This window comes from Odocoileus virginianus, chromosome 19 (genome assembly GCF_023699985.2).
Source record: "Odocoileus virginianus isolate 20LAN1187 ecotype Illinois chromosome 19, Ovbor_1.2, whole genome shotgun sequence".
Lineage (NCBI taxonomy): Eukaryota > Metazoa > Chordata > Mammalia > Artiodactyla > Cervidae > Odocoileus > Odocoileus virginianus.
Genome location: NC_069692.1, coordinates 26034443 through 26055202, shown reverse-complemented (window position 1 = coordinate 26055202; position 20760 = coordinate 26034443). Strand labels below are relative to the sequence as shown.

At 45.7% G+C, this 20760-nt stretch overlaps 1 protein-coding gene across 7 annotated transcripts in view; it reads right to left on the bottom strand.

Annotated features, from left to right (window-relative positions):
• The window catches only part of SCML4 (Scm polycomb group protein like 4), a 108039-nt gene that overhangs the window by 11680 nt on the left and 75599 nt on the right, over positions 1 to 20760 (bottom strand). For 5 of the 7 annotated variants that reach the window (XM_020892366.2, XM_070450014.1, XM_070450013.1 and 2 more), the window contains 2 exons: positions 9183 to 9473; positions 2501 to 2646 (listed from right to left, as the gene is read on the bottom strand). In XM_020892366.2, coding sequence (XP_020748025.2) covers positions 2501 to 2646; positions 9183 to 9473 — 437 coding nt within the window. Of the gene's footprint in view, positions 1 to 3; positions 1859 to 2500; positions 2647 to 9182; positions 9474 to 19054; positions 19754 to 20760 lie in introns of those variants that run through there. The other 2 variants (XM_070450016.1, XM_070450011.1) reach the window with 2 other exon arrangements.

Below are 20760 nucleotides of genomic sequence, written 5' to 3'. Positions count from 1 at the left end.
GTGGAACAGGATGAGAAGAGAGAAAACCCAGGAGGTGGTCAAAGTAATCAAATAGTGGCCACGGTTAAGAGTATGGTCAGGAAATAAGGTAAGGGAATAAGGATTTACTTAGATGTATATTCTCCTAGTCCCATGGCAGTATCTTGAAGAAATAAATGAAAGCCCACAAATGCTATGTGCTCCTCATCCCACATTCTCCCTGGGGTCATTTGATACACTGGATCTTCCATATTACTGCTCTCTCCTGATAGAAGGAATCTAACCTAATCCCAGTTATATTCCCAATACCATGCATATGTTTACCACTTTATCCAATCTAGGGCTGTAGAAGCAAGAAAGCTTCAGTGGACTGAATGTGTCCTCCCCACCTGCTCCCCAAATCCATATGTTGAAATCCTAACCCTCAAGCAACGGTATTTGGAGGTGTGAGTTTGAGAAGTACATAGGCCATGAAGGTGGAGCCTTCTTGAATGGGATTAGTGTCCTCGTGAAATGAGAAGACAGCAGTCCAAAACCTGAAAGGGGGCTCTCACTGAAAGCCGACCTTGATGGCGACCCGACCTCGACTTCCAGCCTCCAGAACTGAGAAATGAATTGCCATTGTTCACAAGCCACTCAGTCTATGGTACTTTGTTACAGCAGCCTGAGCTGACTAAGACAAAGTATCACCTCATGAGACCCTGAAACTAGTGGTTCCCTTCCCATTCCAGGTGCTGGTATAAGGGCCTGACTTCCATTCATCATCCTAATCACTGGTTTCTTTTCTTGGTAAGCCCACTAGCTTTCAGCTGGTTATCAAATTGCTAATGACAATCTAAAAGGGATTTCAGGTGCTTTTTGACCCTGTCAATAATACTAGGTGGCACACAACTAAAGAATGCACCTGCTTCATCCGAGGGTTTAGCACAAACACATACTAAGGGGAAGCCAATCCTTTGAGGTCCTGAAATCGCTTCCATTCATTTCTGAAAATGGTAACCCATCCAGATTGCATGTTGAGTTCACAAACTTAGTACGGCTGGGCTTCCTCCTTCATCTATAGTGCTGCTTTCAGAACACTAGAGAGAAAGGGTGGAGATTTTAGGTGCTCAGCTGGGAAGAAGAGGCACAAGGCAGGACTCACATAACTTCAAGTGTTATCAGCCCCTCCCGTTCCTCTAACCAGCCAGCCATTCAGCCAGAGAAGCACCTACTCTGTGTCACTCACACCACATGTCCTTGGTAGCATGGCAAAGCTCATCTGTGAGCCCTCCCAGGGGCCTCATTGCCTAATGTTCTCTCTTTACCCACTGCCTAGACTTCTGCTGACTCCTGTCATGCTGGAAGGGAACCAGAGTCCTCCCTCAGAACTGTCCAAACATCATCCCTCTGTGATCCTTGCTCTCAATGCCCCACTCTTAGCTGAGGTCAAATATATCCCTAATAAAATACGAGTATTGGGTTAGATGATGATCCTCTCCAGGTCTGAGTGTATGCTTTTTGTGATCTTCATTTCAAATAAAAGAGAAGGAGAAGAAAAAAATGGTAAGGCCAGTAGAATGCTCCCTCTCCTTCACATGAGAGGTCTACGTCCTAGTCCTTGGAAGCTGTGAATATGGTAGGTTAACTGGCAAAGGGTAATTAAGGCTGCAGATGGAATTAAGCTACTAACCAGCTGCATTTAAAATAGGAAGAATGTCCTGGATTATCAGGGAGGGAGGGAGGGAGACAATGCAATCACACGGTCCTCAGAAGTGAAGGAAGAAATCAGAAGAAAGAACCAAAGAGCTGGCAGCTTGAGAAGGACTTAGCTTGGTGTTGTTGGCTCCAAGGATGAGGACAGGGAGGTAGGAGCCAAGAATGAAGGTGGATCTCGATGCTGAAAAGGCAAGGAAATGAATTCTCCCTAAAGCTTCCAGAAAGATGTCAGCCCCACCAACACCATGGTCTTCTCTCAGAGAGACCCCTGTCAGACTTCTGACCCACTGAATTGTAAGATTATAAATTTCTGTGGTTTTAAATTACTACATTTGTGGTAACTGGTTACGGCAACAATTGTAACCATGACACAGTAGGCTTGGCAGATAAAATACTAATTATTACCACTGAAAAAAATTTACCATCTTTATATATTTTAGAATCTCTGATACAAATACCTGCTAACCAAAGGCCATCTTTAAGCCAGGCATTGTGCTATACGCTTTATGTGCATTTTTTCATTTAATCCTCAAAACAGCTTAAGAATAGGCACTGTTAGTTTGCTGGCACATTGTAGGTGTGTTACCAGTGTTTGCTGAATGCATAGACAGATAGATGACCGAGAAAATAGGACTCCTGATAAAGGCCAAGTGAGGGAACAGATGGGACAGACGTGCCTTCAGAGTAAGACTAAGTGGCTGTTCTGCACTGAGAAACCTGTGGTCCCCTCTGGCCTCCCTTGAGGGGCACCCCCAGGGTGTAGTGCAGACATTCCCCACCCCACAGCTCCCGGACCCCACCCCAAGGCCCCCACGGTGCATACATGCTTCCGGAAGAGCTCCACATGGGGCCCCAGGGCCTGCGGGTCTGCGTCCTTCAGGAACCAGACCACATCCTCCACCGACCAGCTGGAAGGGTTCCTGCTCCTCGGCTGCCGGGCATCCTGCCTGTCCGGAGGAAGGTTTGAGGCTGGAGGGGAGAGCACAGAGAGAGAGGCCGTGAGACTGCGGCCTTTGGGCTCGATGCCTACCTGCTGCTGCCTGCCCCCTCGCCTGGCCCTTGAGTCCAAGGTGGCCTGAGTGATCTCCTGTGACAGAGTGAGGCCCCCAGAGGCAGCCCCCACCTCCACATCTATACAGAGGACAGCACTGGAAGAGGGATCTCCTCCAGCAGTGGAAACGCTGACCCATGTTAGACTTCAAAGAGCCCTCCTGTTCACTTCTGTCTCTGTGGCCCCCAAGCCTCCTGTGACCCAGGCCTTCGTGGCTAGAGAATGCTCCCTATGATAGGCTTCTGGAGAGCTGTGATGCCAAAGTGACATCAGGTCCTTTGTGACTTCACTGGCATCACCCTGAGATGACATGGTAGGATGGAGGGTGCATTTCCGTGCTTGTCCTGGGTCTCTACTGCCATGGTCTTGGAAGCCCTGTCTGTGAGAGGTCCATACCCTGCGCCCACACTGAGCACCTCCCCAGCCCTCGGTTCTGCTGAAGCACTCACTCCAACCTCCCCACTAGACGGGGTTCCTGGACAACAGGAGCCTGGTCCTGTGCCTGGTCCATGCTGGTCAGGGACATGAGTTGCATTGTGGCATAAATGCTTTTCCCCCAGGGCAGATTAAAAGGTGCAGGATCAGTGAAGGAGGAAGAAAATAGGGAGTCAGTATTTAGGCAATATTTGGGGGTGGTGGTTTTTTTTTTGGTATGTCCCAAACTAATCCATCCTCTTTCCCTAGAAGCAGCATCTCCTCTTCATGCTTCTGAAACCTCAGTGATCTCTCCTGTCCTTTATTTGCTCCTCAAATTTAATTATTCTGAAGCTCTTAGAAGGATGCCTCTCACAAGGATCTCCTCTCTTCCATCCCTGCTAATTACAGCATGGGATTCATCCAGCCTGGCATTTCTCATGATGTACTCTGCATATAAGTTAAATAAGCAGGGTGACAATAAACAGCCTTGATGTAGTCGTTTCCCAATTTTGAACCAGTTTGTTGTTACATGTCTGGTTCTAACTGCTACTTCTTGACCTGCATACAGGTTTCTCAGGAGGCAGGTAAGGTGGTCTGATATTCCCATCTTTTTAAGAATTCTCCACAGTTTGCTGTGATCCACACAGTCAAAGGCTTTAGTTCAGTCAATGAATCAGATGTTTTTCTGAAATTCTCTTGCTTTTTCTATGATCCAATAGATGTTGGCAATTTGATCTCTGCCTTTTTGAAATCCAGATTGTACATCAGGAAATTCTTGGTTCACGTACTGTTGAAGCCTAGCTTGAAGGATATTGAGCACAAGCTTGCTAGCATGTGAGATGACTGCAAAATTGTGCAGTAGTTTGAACATTTTTGGCATTGCCCTTCTTTGAGATTGGAAAGAAAACTGACCTTTCCAAGTCCTGTGGCTACTGTTGAGTTTTCCAAATTTGCTGGCATATTGAGTGATAGCACTTTAACAGCATCATCTTTTAGGATTTGAAATAACTCAGCTAGAATTCCATCAACTCCACTAGCTTTGTTTGTAGTAATGCTTTCTAAGGGCCACTTGACTTCACATTCCAGGATGTCTGGCTCTAGATGAGTGATCACACCATCACGGTTGTCTGGGTCATGAAGATCTTTTTTGTATAGTTCTTCTGTGTATTCTTGCCACCTCTTCTTAAGGTGTTTATCCTCCCTCCTTTCCAAAGAAGTTCTACTAGCCATCAAAGTCCAGGTAGACCCCTTCACAGGCAGCGTTTCCGTGTCCTGCCATCTGGATGTCACCTTCCTCTACTTTAACCCCCAAATCTTTGTTTATTCTTCTCTTAAAGATGCTCTCCACATTCTGCTTAGTATTACCATTATGCATGTGCTTGCCTGTAACCTCCAGTTATCTTTTAAATTCTTGAGGATGATCTTTTTCATCTTCCCCCTAGTCATCTATAGACACCTAATGAGCATCTCTTCTGTACCAGGTCCTAGGCTAAGAGTTTGGTGAAAAATGTAATCCTCTCATAGTGTGCATGCATGCTGAGTCACTTCAGTTGTGTCCGACTCTTTGCAACCCCATGGATGGTAGCCAGCCAAACTCCTCCGTCCACAGGATTCTCCAGGCAAGAATACTAGAGTGGGCTGCCATGCCTCCTCCAGAGGATCTTCTCAACCCAGGGATCAAATCCATGTCTCTTATGTCTCCTGCATTGGCAGGCAGGTTCTTTACCACTAGTGCCACCTGGGAAGCCCAGAATCCTCTCATTACAGGGTTTATAATCGTTGACTCCTCCATGGCTCCAAGCAAATATATTTGTAATATGGGTTCAATGAATATAAAACAAATCAATATACTTCACAAAAACAGTATTAGTAATTTACACAAAAGCTTTGTGTGTGTAATCCTTAATCTTATTTTCAGGCTCTGAACAATGAAGCAGCTTCCCTACAGAGTAATTCTAAGTTCGTAGTTGAGAAGACTTCTTTTCCATTTATGTTCTTTAATCTCAGGGTGCAGCAGTTTTCTGCTGTCTCTTTTTTCCTCCTCTTTTCAATGTGCTTGAGAAGGGCACAGCTCTGCATTGGTGCTGAGAAAAGTACATTATCACATTTCCGTGTCTATCCTCAATACAATGGTTTGGTTGAGAATTGGATTTTCTTTGAGATTTTCCCTGCCTTTTCCTTGTTAGACCTGAAAGGGTCCCCCTAGGTAATCTGGCATAAGGTGGGGGGTGCATTTTGCCAGGAAACTGTTAATGCACCCCAGGGCTATCTGAATGCGGATGCATGCTTATTAGAGATGATTTCATTGCATTTAAGGACATCTGCACTCAACAAGGGGAGGAGGAACCACGGAAATCGCATTTGCCTTTGGAGCCTGCCCCATCGGAGTGTCGGCAGTAATCAGGGTGATAATAGATGCTCTGATTACAAAGGCGGGAAGCCTTCAGTGCCAAGAATGATTTTTAGAGTGATCAGAGCAGAGGTCAAATCTAATTTCCCATGTTTGACAGGAAGGGAAAACACCAGACCGACTCACAACACCATCCATGGGAGCCTAAGGTCCTCTGAGCAAGGCCAGGGAAAGGCTCTCTCCGTGAGCCACAGCCATGGGCTTGAGCAAGGGGTCTGGCTCGTCTTTAGGGTGAGGCTCTCCAGGCAATGAGTGTGGAGGGAAAGTGGCTCTGCTCCTGGCACCTGGTCCTAGCTGTGGGCATTTTCGTGTTTCCTCTCTGAGGGGCCTTAGAGTCATGCAGGACAGAGAGTAGCAGGAAGCTGTCATACCTAGAAACCAGCTCGGATCCAAAGCGAACTAGCTCTAGGAGGGAGAGAGGGAGCTTTCCAGCCTCTGCCATGCTCACACAAAGATAATAACCACACAGTCCCTCCAGCTGCTGTCAGGCTGTCAGGAAGACACATGGGTCTGGGCTGACATAGCCAGGCTAGGCGGATGTGACTGCACAGTGGTCAGACATGATGGATGCGAAAAAATTCTTGTTCCTAAAAGAACAGAGTGTGCAAAGCACTTGCCGATTGCCTTTGTGAAAGGGGGGCATTCTCTAGTTGGAGAACTTGGTGCGCGGTCGGGTCTGTCCCCTGGGTGCTGCTGGAGACGTGTGAGTGAAGCCCAGCTGTGAATGGATGTAGGAAGATGGTGGTGGCTCTTTCTAATGCTGAATTCACACCTACCAGGAATGGAATGACTATGAATCCATCTAAAGTAATCCCGGACACCTTCACGGCCCGGTCCGCCTGTGGCTGCCTGTGTGACGCTCTGTCTCACACAAGCCCACAAGCACACGCATAATTTCCTTTTGCTCACTCTTAATCCAGAGGACACTTTTTAGCTCATGACAGAGTCCAGTGAAAGAAGAGAAGGATCAATGAGCCAGGAGTCAGAGGCCCCTCCACCCACCACTGTGCGAGTGTCTCTGTGCTTCTCTGCTGGGAAATGAGGAGTTGGGAAGGATCGCCAAGGTCCCCTCAAACCACAGCCTGTCCTGGGCAACACGAAGGCCCTACCTTCTGGCACCTCTGAAGCCTTATCAGCATGTCTGTGTGCAAAGCGCAGTGAATGAGAGTCAGTGGCCAGGTTTCCAACCCTTTCCTGGACCTGATCATCTTATTCTTTGTGGGCTTCAGGTTCTCCATCCTGTTTCCCGAGAGTATGGTAAGAATCATGTGATTCTGTGGCTTTGGGCTGGAGCCTGACGACAAACATCCTGAAGGGAAGCCCATCGGCTTCCAAAAGGGGCCCCTCGGTTTTGTTTGCTAACCGTCTGTCTCTCTGCAATTGGAGACCGTCCGAGAACAGGGCCCATGTCTGTCTTGCTCACAGCTCCACCCTCAGACCTTAGACAAGCATATTGTGCCCCATGAGTGTGTGCTGGCCAGGATTGACCAAAATCCCTCTGAGTCTTAGTTGCCTCCACAGTCAAATACCTACCACACTGTGAGGATTAAATGGGATAATGTGAAGCATTAAGCAGGAAGAATTAATCAAAGGTAGCTGCTAGTCTTATTGTTATACGTCATTCCATAGTGGCCAGTAGATTCATATTCCTGAGTTCTGTGGCCACCATCTCACGTCCCTGTTCAGAAATGTCTGATTTCCACAGAGTAAAGGAAGCCCAATCTGCTTGATTTGAACCCCAAATTTCCCAGCATGAATTCTGTCCGTGTCCCTGCACAAACTCTTCTCATCCCTCGGAATGAATAAGCTCTACTATACCTTCATTCGCTTTACCCCCTGCCCCACTGAGTGCCATTCCCATTCTTCTTTTTCTGGCTGAATCATTCTCTATGCACCACCCAAGGCCATACCCTATAGATCAAACTTGAACCCATGGAAAGCATGTAAATTGTAAGGTAAGAACAATGTTGAAATCACTTCAATTCTGAAGCTTAGACGCACTTGCAGTTGGGAATTCTACAGCATCTCCTGTTATCCAAAACCTCTTTATATTACTAGTTCTTAGTGATTATATCTTGGATGAGAGACAGAGGTGAACTCTCAGATTTTCACCTGAGTATCAGCAAAAAACAGGAAAATATGTCCTGTGAATACATCCCTTGAGTCCATGGGCAGAGACAATATATATCAAGACAGTAGTAGTCCAGGGTAAGTATTCACGTGAGGGAAAGGACTGAGAAGTCTGTCACATCATTGATACCTACCTTCTCACACAGTCTCATACCAGTTTCTGATTTCTGCAGGCTTAAACCATTAAGGTTAGCACCATGGAGGAAAATCCATTTCTAGGTCCCTTCCAGTTTTATGACTTGAGTCAAACCCTCCTAAAGAAATATGATTTCTTAATACTGACTGCTTTCACTTGGGATGCAATTTCAGAGCAATACTAAGCACTTCTTTGGGCAGAGGGAAAACTTTATAGCCCTCCAGAGGGTCTGCGGCAGCACCTGAGCTGGCTGCTAGGTGACAAATGGGTAAGGAGGCCAGGAGTTTCTCTCCTATTTTAATCTACTGCCATTCAGTTTAGCAGGGTTTATCTCTATGGTTTCCACATGTGTTTAGCTGCACAAGCGCTATTCAAGCTACACAAATGAAGAACCCCACTTCGCAAATGTGAAGAGGCCCTGGTTAAAGAGGGTGGTGTTGGAGTCCTGTCTGCTCCCATCCCCTCCAGCGTCCCGCTAGAACCTCAGAGGGACCCACTGAAGCCCACTGAGCATGTGAAAATCCCAGGCATAGTTTTGAAAGCCAGGTTTGGAGCCAGCTGAAGTCAAGTCCTGGCTCAATGCTTGACTGACCTTCTGTTGATCTTCACATGCTTTATCTGTAAATCGAATCATCTAATAATGATACAATAATAATATACACCTGATATAATAATAGAGCTTCCCTGGTGGCTCATTTATAGCTCATAAAAGTCATAAATAATGTGTGGAGAGTGTCTGGCCCATAGTAGGTGCTCATACATAGCTCTTTAGGCTATGCCTCAGACAGGCTGCTTTTCTGGGGTTGCAGAGGATTCGAATTAGAGTGGAACACCTCATGAAGCTGAGAGCTTGGCTCCTGCTGTGAGATGGAAGGGAAGAAGTACGAGAGATGAGGAGGCAAAGCGTCACAAGAGGAAACAGGCAGCAGGAAGGAACGTTTCTAATCAGCAGTGGCCGAAAACTGCTAGTTACCGCCCAATCCACCTGCTAGATGAACAGGGCATGGAGGCCACAGGGGACAGTGGAGCCTCACAACGGATGGTCCTGGGTCTCTGAATTGTGATACACTCACCAACTAGAGAAACTTCCATTGTAGCTGAGCCACTGTACATTTTGGATTCTACTTATTCCTACAGTTTAGACTACTCTCATACACCATTGTCTTTGCTTGGGGTCAAAGGTTGAAGTCAGCTGCCTTCAAGAGCAACAAAAATCCACAAAGGGGTTTGCGGAAACATCTAATTTCCCTGTGTTCCCACATTCAAACAGCCACAGTCCTCAGTCTCTCTATACTCGGTGGTCTCAGGGCAAGGGCAGAGGAGGTCAGGTCATGGGGAAGCCAGCCCACGTGTTACATTACCACATCTGTTTCCTTCAAGAGAGGTCCCGTTCCTCTTGGGGCTGGAGGCAGGAGGCCGCAGCCCAGGTGCCGAGGGGCCTCCGGAGGACATGGGGCTGGTGCGGGGACCACCGACCGTGGTGGCTGAGCCGCCCCCGAGGTGGCCGTCTCCAGAGTTCTGCCGCTTGCAGTACAGCGAAGAGGAGGTGGGCAGGGAGCTCCTGTGGCTAAAGTTGGGGGAGGAGGGGTCCAGGCCGTAGCGGTTCATGCTCGCAGGGCTCACCAGGCACTCCTCGGTGCTGACTGTTTTTGCTAGGCAAGAAGGCAGAGCAGAGAAGCAGAGGTTAGAGATCAGTCAAGAGGCCACCAGGCTCTGGGTCTTGGAAAATCTTTCCCCAGCAGCACGGGTGCCACTGTGTGTGGGGACGACAGAGGAGAAGGAATGGACCCCGAGGCATACACCCCAGTAGCTCAGCTCTCAGCAGAATGACACCTGCTCACCAACAAGCAGACTTTAGCAGGGATTAGGACATGCAACCCTTCGTGTCCCAAGGAAAATGGGATCATCTTGGTTATTGATGACATGTAAATAAAATTCAAACAAAAGTCTTTCTCCCTCTATGGCTCTGCTCCTCCAGGAGTCTCTGCCAGCTTGTTGGAATCTCCCAGCTCCCTCTTCTTTCACCCATAACCACTGCCTTCCTCATCTGGCCCAAGATTCCTGGGAGAGATCAAGCCAGAGTCACGGTGTCCCAGAATCAGGAGAAACAACTTTGGCCTACGTTCTGGTACAGCTGTGACGGTGCTTCCTCCCCACACCTTCAGTCCCAGTACCCATGAGGGCACTAATCTCCCACCAAGGTGAACAAACTAGGGACATAAATGATGATCTGGATGGCCCCATGGTCCTCCCCAAACCCTGCAGATAAGAGAGAAAGAGCCCGTCTGAAGTACAGAGAGAGTAGAGGGCCTGAAGAGCCCGCTAACCCCCTCCTCAGCTCCCTCACCCAAGTAGATAAGGACTTTCTACACGTTTAAAGCTCATTCTTACAGCCTGTTGAACTCTGTCTGTGAGCTATTTAAATGGTTTGGGTGTTTTGTTTTTTGTGGAAAGACAAGACCTAGAGGAATTACAGGGATAGAAAGAGGAAGAAAATATTCTAGCAATTCCTTTTCTTCTTGACCCTAGACAAGATCATATCTGTAACCCCATCAATAACCATCCAAATACTACACATGATAAAAACAGATATGGACATCCCCAAAGTGACTAGAATAAGAAAAACCAATGGATCCCCCAAGGTTGGCAATAAGTAAGCACATCTGGGGCCACGAGATCCAGATGTCTTCTTCAGTAAACTAGTATGGATTACTCCCACAATATAGGTATTAAAAGATAAATACTTGATTTAATTAGGACAACTAGCAGGTCTTCTCACATATGGGGATGCATATGGAGTTTGCCTAGATATAAAAACCACTGCATATGGAATACAGCTAAAGCAGTGCAGTGCCTAGAGCAAATTTATATCTGTTAATATTTATATTTATAAAGAAAAATCTTAAATAACCTAATCTTCCTCAATAAAATACTGGGGTAGAAGAGGACAAACCAAACCTAAAGCAAGCACAAGGAAGAAAATAATAAAGACTGAAGCAGAAATTAATTAAATAGAGGACAGAAAAATAGAGACAATCAATGAAACCAAAGCCTGGCTCTTTGAAAAGATCAACAAAATTGACAAACTTTTTTAGCTAGGTTGGCCAAGAAAAAAAAAAAAGAGAAGACTCAAATTATTAGATTCAGAAATGAAAGAGATGACATTAACACCAATCTCAAAGAAATAAAATGGATTATTAAAAAATATTACAAACAATTATTGCCAATAAACTAGGTAAATTAGAAGAAATGGACAAACGGACAGAAAGAGACGATCTGAATTGACCTAAAGCAAGTAAAGAGATAAAATAGTAATCAAAAAACAAAGAAATCCCAGACTTAAATGGCTTCAAAAATTAATTCTACAAAGCATTTAAAGAAAAATTAAAACCAGTTCTTCACAAAGTCTTCCAAAAAATAAAAATGGAGTGCTATGGGCTGAATTGTGTCTCCCTCAAATGTTCATATGTTGAAGCTCTAGCGCCCCCGGGCAACTATACTTGGACAGAGGGGCCATAGTGAGATAACTGAGGTTAATTAAGGTCTTAAGGGTAGGACGTCAACCCAATAGGACTGATTAAAAAGAAAGTACTGATAAGAGGAAGAGACATGAGTGTGTCTCCCTCTTCATATACATGCACAAAGAGGCAATGTGAGGACATAGAGAAAGTCGCTGCCCACTAGCCAGGAAGAGGGGTATCACTAGAAACTAACCCTGATGACACCTGGATCTCAGACTTCTAACATCCAGAACCATGAGAAAATAAAGTTAAAGCTACCGAGTATGAGGTTTCTATTATGGAAGCTGGGCAGACTAATATAAGGAGGGAATATTTCCCAACTCATTCTATGAGAACACCAATACCCTGATACCAAAACTAGACAAAGACACCACAGGAAAACTAGAGATCAATGTCTTATTAATACGGATACAAAAATTCTCAACAATATACTAGCAAAACAAATCCATAACATACAGAATAACTTATACATCATGATGAAGTAGGATTTGTTTCAGGGATGCAGGGTTGGTTTAACATCTGAAAATCAATTAATGTAATACAAGACATCATCCATTACTGTAATACATGACGATGTCCATTAATGTAATATACAACACCGATAGAATGAAAACCAAAGATCATACGATTATCTCAATAGATGCAGAAAAAGCATTTGACAAAATCCAACATTTTTTCATGAGAAAAACACTCAACACACTAGGAAAGAAAGGGAACTTCCTTCAAGTGAAAAGAGGGCAGTCCACAAAAAACCCTACACTTAACATTATAGTTAATGGTGAGAGACGGGACACTTTTTATCCTAAAATCAGGAACAACACAAAGATGTCTCTATTCTTGCTACTTCTATTAAACACTGAGTTAGAGGTTCCAGCCAGGGCAAATAGGTAAGGAAAAGAAAAGGCATCTAATTTGGGAAGGAAAAATTAAAACTATCTTTTATGTAGAAAATTCTAAGGAATCCAATAAAACACTATTGAAATTAAGAGACAAATTCAGCAAAGTTACAGGATACAAAATATGTAAACATCAATTGTACTTTAAACTATGGTTTTTCCAGTAGTCATGTACAGATGTGAGAGATGGACCATAAAGAAAGCTGAATGCTGAAGAATTGATGCTTTTGAATTGTGGTGCTGGAGAAGACTCTTGAGAGTCTCTTTTACTGCAAGGAGATCCAACTAGTCAATCCTAAAGGAAATCAACCCTAAATATTCATTGGAAGGACTGATGCTGAAATTCCACTACTTTGGCCACCAGATGCGAAGAGCTGACTCGTTAGAAAAGACCCTGATGCTGAGAAAGATTGAAGGCAAAAGGAGTAGGGGGGTGGCAGAGGATGAGACGGTTAGATAGCATCACTGACTCAATGGACATGAATTTGAGGAAACTCCAGAAGATAGTGGAGGGCAGAAGAGCCTGGCATGCTGAAGTCCATGGGGTTGCAAAGAGTCAGACACAACAGCACACACACACAGAGAAAACTGGGACCCTCACACACTGCTGGTGGGGATGTAAAATGGTAAAACCTCTTTGGAAATATCCTGGCTCTTTCTCAAATGGTTAAAAATAAGTTCACCATATGACCCAGCAATTCTACTCCTAGGTATATATATTTCCAAGAGAAATGGAATTTCCACACAAAAACTTATACATGAATGTTTACAGAAGCACTATTCATAAGAGCCAAATGTGGAAACAACCCAAATAACTATCAGCTGATGAATAGATAAACAAAACATGGCATATCCATACAGCAGAATATTATTCAGGCATAAAAGGGATGAAGTATTGATCCATGCTACAGTGTGAATGAAGCTTGAAATATTATGCTAAATAAAGAAACCAAGCCACAGAGGATCACATATTAAATGATTTCATTTGTATGAAATGTCCAGGATGGGCAAATCTATAGAAACAAAAAAGTAGATTAGTGGTTGCTTTGGACCTGGGGATTGCAGGGGCGGCGGGGGGGAGGTGGGGTGCTGGGGGTCCTAGCTAAGGGGTGTGCTGTGTTTGAGATGCGGAAAATGTTCTGCAACTGAGGTGAGAGCTCCACAAATCTGTGACTATACTAAAGCTGTTAAATTTAAATGGGTGAATTGTATGCTATATGAATTATACCTCAATAAAGCTATTTTTAAAAACTTACTGCAGAGGCCTCAGAGTTTGGCTGTGAACACATTCTTGAGAGTGCTATGCAGTCAAGTCTGACACTGCTTTGGCCACTAGGACACAGGGACGTGAGAAGCAAAGGGTAGGCATGCGTGCCCTGTGCTCATGTTTTGTGGCTAATGCAGGGCTGCAAGAGGTCTGCAGGAACCTGGAACTCCGCACCTCTGCCTGGATGGCCTCCATTTCATCATCCCTCCTGGTCAGAAGACATCAGCAGGAAGGAGCTGGCTATGAAGCTCTGTACTAGGCTGCTTCTTGAATGGAGTGCTGAAGAGGAAGATAAACATTTTTGAGAATCTACTAATATGGCAAGCACATTCCTAGCCAGTCAGCAGGCAAGGCTGCCATTCCATTCCCTTTATCGGAAAGTATTCCTAGTCTGGGATACTAATCCTTTCTGCGTCCCCAGTGGCAGGTGCTTTGATGTATGTGAGGAAGCTACTCACAGTGTCTGGCATGGTGCTTGGCATACAGAAGGTGCTCAATAAATATTTATTAAGTAGACATTTGGGCACTAAGGCTGCTATTACAGAGAAGATGCATTAAAATTCAGATTATAAAGAACTAAATATGAATTCTTCATGCAGATGCGTGACAAACAATGAAAAACTCTAAAACATTTATTCTGTTTGTTAAATATTTCAAATCCAAATTAAATATGCCTATGGAAGTCTAACAATCTACAGCAGTGAATGCAGATAATTCACCAATCTGCACTATGGCTGAAAAATACAGATGCAGATGGAATATTGTTCTCCTATGACAACGTGTGAAGATGCGGAACAAGGGAATGTGGACTGTATTGGTTTAAAAACTGCTGACAACCACGGGTGAGATCAAAGGTAATAAAAGTCAGCTTCTGGGCTTTGATCCAAATGAAGTCATCATAAAGTAAAACTGACTTGAGAGAGCGTCAAACAATAGCCCTCTACCTGCAAAGGCTGTGCCAGTGACTCCGAAGGAGGTCGAGTAGACAGTCACGGAGACGGATCACTAAGCCTCAGACACGGTCCTGCACAGCTTGCAGCTCCCAGGGAGCCCGGGAGAGAGTAGCACGGTCAGGTGCACACACCAGGGTGGAATGCAGAATTGAAGAGATGCATCTGCTCCAGCCCTATTAAAACAGCCTTTCCTCACCTTTACAGATAGGGGTGCTGACACTTACATCACACCAGAGGGTAGAAATAACTGATCCAGTGAAGGCCACCTTTCAGCCACAGGGCTGAAAGGACCCCACAGAACACCTTGCCCAACATTTCCTCAAGTGTTAAAATGCATCCCACTGGCCCGCGAGGGGCTGATTCTTGGTGATACTTAGGTGTATTCGTTTCCTAAGGCTGCAGAAATTACCACAAATCTGGTCACTTCAAACCACAGAAATCTATTCTCTCCTAGTTCTGGAGGCTACAAGTCTGAAATCAAGGTGTTGGCAGGGTCATGCTCTCCGAAGGCTCTAGAAAAAGATCCTTTTTTGCCTCTACCTGCTTCTGCTGACAGCCAACGATCCATGGTGTTCCCTGGCTGCAGACACAGCACTCCAACCTCTGCCTCTCTTGTCACATGGCATTGTCCCTCTGCGTCTGAATCCGTGTCCAAATTTCTTATAAGGACACTAGTCACTGGATTGGCACCCATCATCCAGTGTGCCCTCATCACAACTGGATTACTGCAAAGACCCTATTTCCAAAGAATGTCCCTTTCACAAGTATCTGCAGTTAGGACTTGAACATGTTTCTTTTTGGAAGACACAAAAACTGGTGAATGTTATCTTTTTATGGTCATGTATTTTACTGTACAGCAATAAGATATAATTAACCCATCAAACTATATTTCCACTGATAAGGTATCACTGCTTGAGATGACTAAAAGCTAAGGTTAAAAGAAATGAATCCATTTAAAGGAATATCTTGAGTAAATACTTCTATAGGTTTCCTCAAACAAAGCAAAAATTACAAAGGTGGTAAATTAACGGAGGAATGCCTTGAGCTCACTCCAAATTCTCTCTTCAGGCAGGGGTGGTGTTTGAACAGGAAAACAAAGTAAATAGCTGAGACTCTTATTTAAAAGCTTGCCCAAAGAGATTTTACAGTCTCCTCACAGTTAGGTCATTATGCCACAAACTTCACTGCCTAAAACTTTTTCCTTATATCTAACCCCAGTTCCTATTGCTTCAGTTAAAAAGATGACTGCTCGATACATACAGTTTATACTCTTAAATCCATTAAGCCATCCAACAGACAGGGAAGATGAATTACAGGTAAGCAGAACTTCTAATAGTTTAAGAATTTAATGAAGTGTGGCTCATGAATTGTTTGTTACAAAACGACTATTTGAAAAAGAAGAAGGACCAAACCTATCCTTGGAGACAGAACTACACTTTTCAAGCAGTTTTGCGGATGACTGGGGAATGAACACCAGATGGGGCCAGCAGACCTGGGATTGTCTGGCGAGAGTACCTTGTGAAGGTCCGGTTCCCGCACACAGACTCCTGGCAAACCAGAGGGCTGACGGATTAACACATTCCTGGTCCTTTTCTCCCAGATGAGATGAGAGAGAAAATTCCTTCTCATCTGAAATGATTTGTCTTGTCACCCTGGCAGCTCTCATTAAACAGGAGGCAACAACCCAGCCTCTAGTTAAAGCTGCTTCATCGCTGTGGACACCAGCACAGTAGGGTGAACAAGAGGCACTTAATGTACTTCTCTTCTATAAGCCCTGCCTCTGTCCAGGACACTAAGGATGCCACTTGTAAATCATTAAGTCTTTCCTCCTGAAAAAGGACTGATCTGCTTTTGTACGGTCACAAGAGTGTGCTGAACTAGAAAGGCACAGGCACAAATGGCTCTCACAGAAGCCTGCCACATCTTCAGGATTTGGCGTCTTGGGAACTTTCAAAAGAGACTGGGGTGCCTTTTTCACCGTGGCTAATTTGTGGACTACGGTTTCTCCCAGCTGCTACATAAAAAGTCTGCCTGGTAGGCTGAAGAATACTCTGCACGCTCCATGTGTGCTCAGTCGCTCAGTGGTGTCTGACTCTTTGCAACCCCATAGACCCATAGACTGTAGCCCCGAGACCAAACTATAGTGGGGGTAATGAAGATAAGAAAGATTTCTGCTTTATTGACTACGCCAAAGCCTTTGACTGTGTCGATCACAACAAACTGGAAAATTCCTAAAGAGATGGGAATACCAGACCACCTTACCTGACTCCTGAGAAAACTGTATGCAGGACAAGAACCAACAGTTAGAACCGGACATGGAACAACAGACTGGTTCCAAATAAGGGAAAGAGTACATCAGGGACCCTGCTTATTTAACTTATATGCAGAGTACATCATGCGAAACGCCAGGCTGGATGAAGCACAAGCTTGAATCAAGATGGCCGGGAGAAATATCAATAACCTTAGATACACGGATGACACCACACTTATGGCAGAAAGCAAAGAACTAAAGAGCCTCCTGATGAAAGTGAAAGAGGAGAGTAAAAAAGTTGGCTTAAAGCTCAACATTCAGAAAACTAAGATCATGGCATCCGGTCCCATCACTTCAGGGCGAATAGATGGGGAAACAGTGGAAACAGTGACAGACTATTTTTTTGGGCTCCAAAATCACTGCAGATGGTGACTGCAGCCATGAAATTAAAAGACGCTTACTCCTTGGAAGGAAAGTTATGACCAACCTATACAACATATTGAAAAGCAGAAACATTATTTTGCCAACAAAGGTCTGTCTAGTCAAAGCTATAGTTTTTCCAGTAGTCATATATGGATGTGAGAGTTGGACTATAAAGAAAGATGAGTGCCAAAGAATTGATGCTTTTGAATTGTGGTGTTGGAGAAGACTCTTGAGAGTCCATTGGACTGCAAGGAGATCCAACCAGTCCATCCTAAAGGAAATCAGCCCTGAATATTCATTGGATGGACTGAAGCTGAAGCTGGAACTCCAATACTTTGGCCACCTGATGCGAAGAAGTGACTCATTGAAAAAGACTCTGATGCTGGGAAAGATTGAAGGCAGGAGGAGATAGGGATGACAGAGGATAAGATGGTTGAACAGCATCACCAACTTGATGGACACGAGTTTGAGCAAGCTCCGGAAGTTGGTAATGGACAGGGAAGCCTGGTGAGCTGCAGTCCATGGGGTCGCAAAGAGTCTGACATGCCTGAGCGACTGAACTGAACTGAGACTGTAGTCCACCAGGCTACTCTGTGCATGTAATTCTCCAGGAAGAATACTGGAGTGGATTGCCATTTCCTCCTCCAGGGGATCTTCCCGACCTAGGGATTAAACCCATGTCTGCTGCATTGGCAGGCGGATTCTTTACCACTGAGTCACCTTGGAAGCCCAAAGAATATTCCTTCTGGAATATTCAAACCTCCTCCTTTGAGGAGTTCAAACCTCCTCAGCCTCAAAGGATACCCCTTTGCTCCTGAATCTGCACCAGGTCTAGGCGTCCTCATTCAGGGAACACAGTTCTAGGGCCTGAGGAGTGTAGACTCCTCCCTCTGCCTGCACCCCTGCAGAGGCTGGGGCGGGGTTGGGGGCGGGGAATGCCCCTGCATCCTCAGCTTCCCAGACACCCAGCACAGCCCAGCCTGCTGAATTTCCAGGTCAACTGAGTGCCTGGAATGTGGAGAACCTCTGAGGAGAAGCAAGAAGAGGCAGAGGGACAGGACGGAGAAAGCCAAGAGTCAGGAGAGAAAGTCCAAGAGCAGCGGTAGTGGCCAGGGAGTTCTTTTGGGGGGTGCTGGCCCATTTTCGTGTAGGACACAAGACGCAACTGCTCAGAGTTAAGTGAGCTTGGACTATTTAATTTATTTAAAGAATTTTAATGGCACTTTACTTGGATTCTCTAACCAAACAAAGCCATGAAAAGTGGCAACACCACGATCTACAAAACTATTTTCAAATAGTATCTCTACATGCAATAATAACCCTACACCCCAGTCTCAGACCCTGTTCTTCCCAGCACTAAACAGTTTTCTCTCTCCCCAGCCCCCCATCCCTTTCTCTCTCTCTCTCTCTCTCACACAAACACACACACAGACACACTCACCCTCCATTCCCCATCTTATTTCCCCACATTAGTCACAACTTTCCAGCTGAAGGAACAGCTGCACAGAGGGAACCCTTTCTTCAGTCATCTCTGCTCCTGGCAGGTTGAATGCCAGCGGGTCTGCCCAGCCCAGCCGGCCGCACAGCTCTGCCCAGGCTGGCAGGAAGGTCAGACCACGGGATCAGTGTCCAGTGAACGCCTTGGCTCTGCTGCTTAATGAGATGGCAGCACCACGGATCCCTAGCCCTGAACCCCAGATTAGAAGAGGAAGTAATACAGTCAGCCTGATTTCACCACCTCTTGATAAACTGTGTGGTAACTATGCCCCTCTGCTTAACCAGGTGCCACCACCTAAGGAGCACAGCCAGCAAGCTCTGAAAAGCAGAGAAAGAGACCTGCAAGGAGAGAAGCAGAAAGGAAAGGGGGCAGGTCCCGGTAGAGCTGCCCTCCCCGGCGCAGAGCCCGACACCTGGCTTCCTACCTTGAGTGGCTGCGTCTCTCCACCAGGTGCCTCACGCACGCGCCTCTCCGGCACCGCAGGTGCCCAGCACGTGCTCAGGGCTGTGGGAGCTGGGGGGACCTCTGAGGGACTGCGTGGTGTCAGCAACCCCCAGATTTCCTCTCTGCCTTCCTGCCGCCCTTCGCTGAGCTTCTCACGGAGGTCTGCAGGTTTCCTTCTCTCCGGCTCGGTCCCGCCCCTTGTTCTCGCTCAGATAAGCTCACCGCGTTTTCCCTCAGGGCTCTCTGCGGCCTCTTGTCCCAGCCTTCCTGGTTCAAAGGGCACTGGGCCACACCACCTATGAGGCTTGGCCTTTCATTCGCCTCAATTAAATTTTCCATTAACTTGGTCTCTAGCCAGTATAGATTTTCCCTTCAAGCTTGTCTCTAAGTTCAAATCGCTCAGCCCTCAGAATCAACCTTATGACTCCCCTCAGGTCCATTCAAGTACATTTATACTTTCCTCCCTAATGAGATGTACAGAAAGCAACCGTAATTTTAATGCCTGACACCTGAACTTCCTTAGTCCTTTCTAATGTTGCTGGTTTGCCTGAGACTTTGTTCTTTATGATTTAAGATCTCCTCTCCTGGAAATTTTGCCCAAAGGCAGTTTTGCCCAACGTCGGCCGCTTTAGAACAGTGAATGCCTTTTGAGTCTCCGGAGGAGAGCAGGTTCCCTCTCTGTAGTCTTCTCTTTGCAGCTTTGCCAAAGCCTCCACCCGGAGGCTTATAGGAATTTCCAGGAGGAAGGGGGGGCGAGAGTGGGGGGCCTTCTGCCGTCAAGCTCTGTTTCTTCAACAACTTCTGGGTCTTTCATAGGAAACTGGGGAAACTTAGAGTGGCCCTTAATCAGGAAAATGCTGGAGTCCCTGGAATAGAGGACATCATGCAAATTCCGGTTCCAAATGGACATCCTGACTTTTAGGAAAGCGTTCCAGTATTTCTCAAGTGGGCGAAGCAGGCTGCCATGTTGTGAGCATGTCTGTGGACGGGCCTACGTGGCAAGGAATCAATGGCTCGTGGGAAGCAGAATCCTGCCCACAACCACATGAATGAGCTAGGGAGTGGGTCCTTCCTTAGCCAAGCTCTGAGGTGCTTGCCACCTTGCGAGAGACCCACAGCTGGGGAACACAGTCAAGCTGCACCCGAATTCCCGATCACGGAAACTGTAAGATGATACATGTTATTTTAAGCCACTAAATTTTAGGGTAATTTGTCACACAGCAATATGTAAATAATACAAGTGGGAAAGGAATAATACATTCTTGTTGATTCTGCATATCTAGGTTGGAAGTTACAATTATTAATTCAATAGCAGTTAGGATGTATATGCTATAGAATATCTAATTCTCTGTCAGGAAGTTTATGGGATTCTTTTTTTTCCCCCCATAATCAAAGAGTTTGCTATTTATTTCTGAGACCCAGAAATGACCCACTAATAGGAGAAAGTCTGTGGAGTTTATCCTAGAAGCCTACTGGTTTCCAAAGTTGCTTCAATTCCTCTTGACAAGGTTTACCATTTTATTCCTAGTTCTGATACGTGGTCAGTAGATACTAGTGTGGATAACCTGCAGCTATTACCTTAGAACCCACCACAGAGGCTCAGGGTACAGGTCCAGAGGAGCAGCCCAAAAGATAGTCTCCAGTTACAGCTCCTGTGGGCCCTGGAGATTTGGGGATGGCCACATC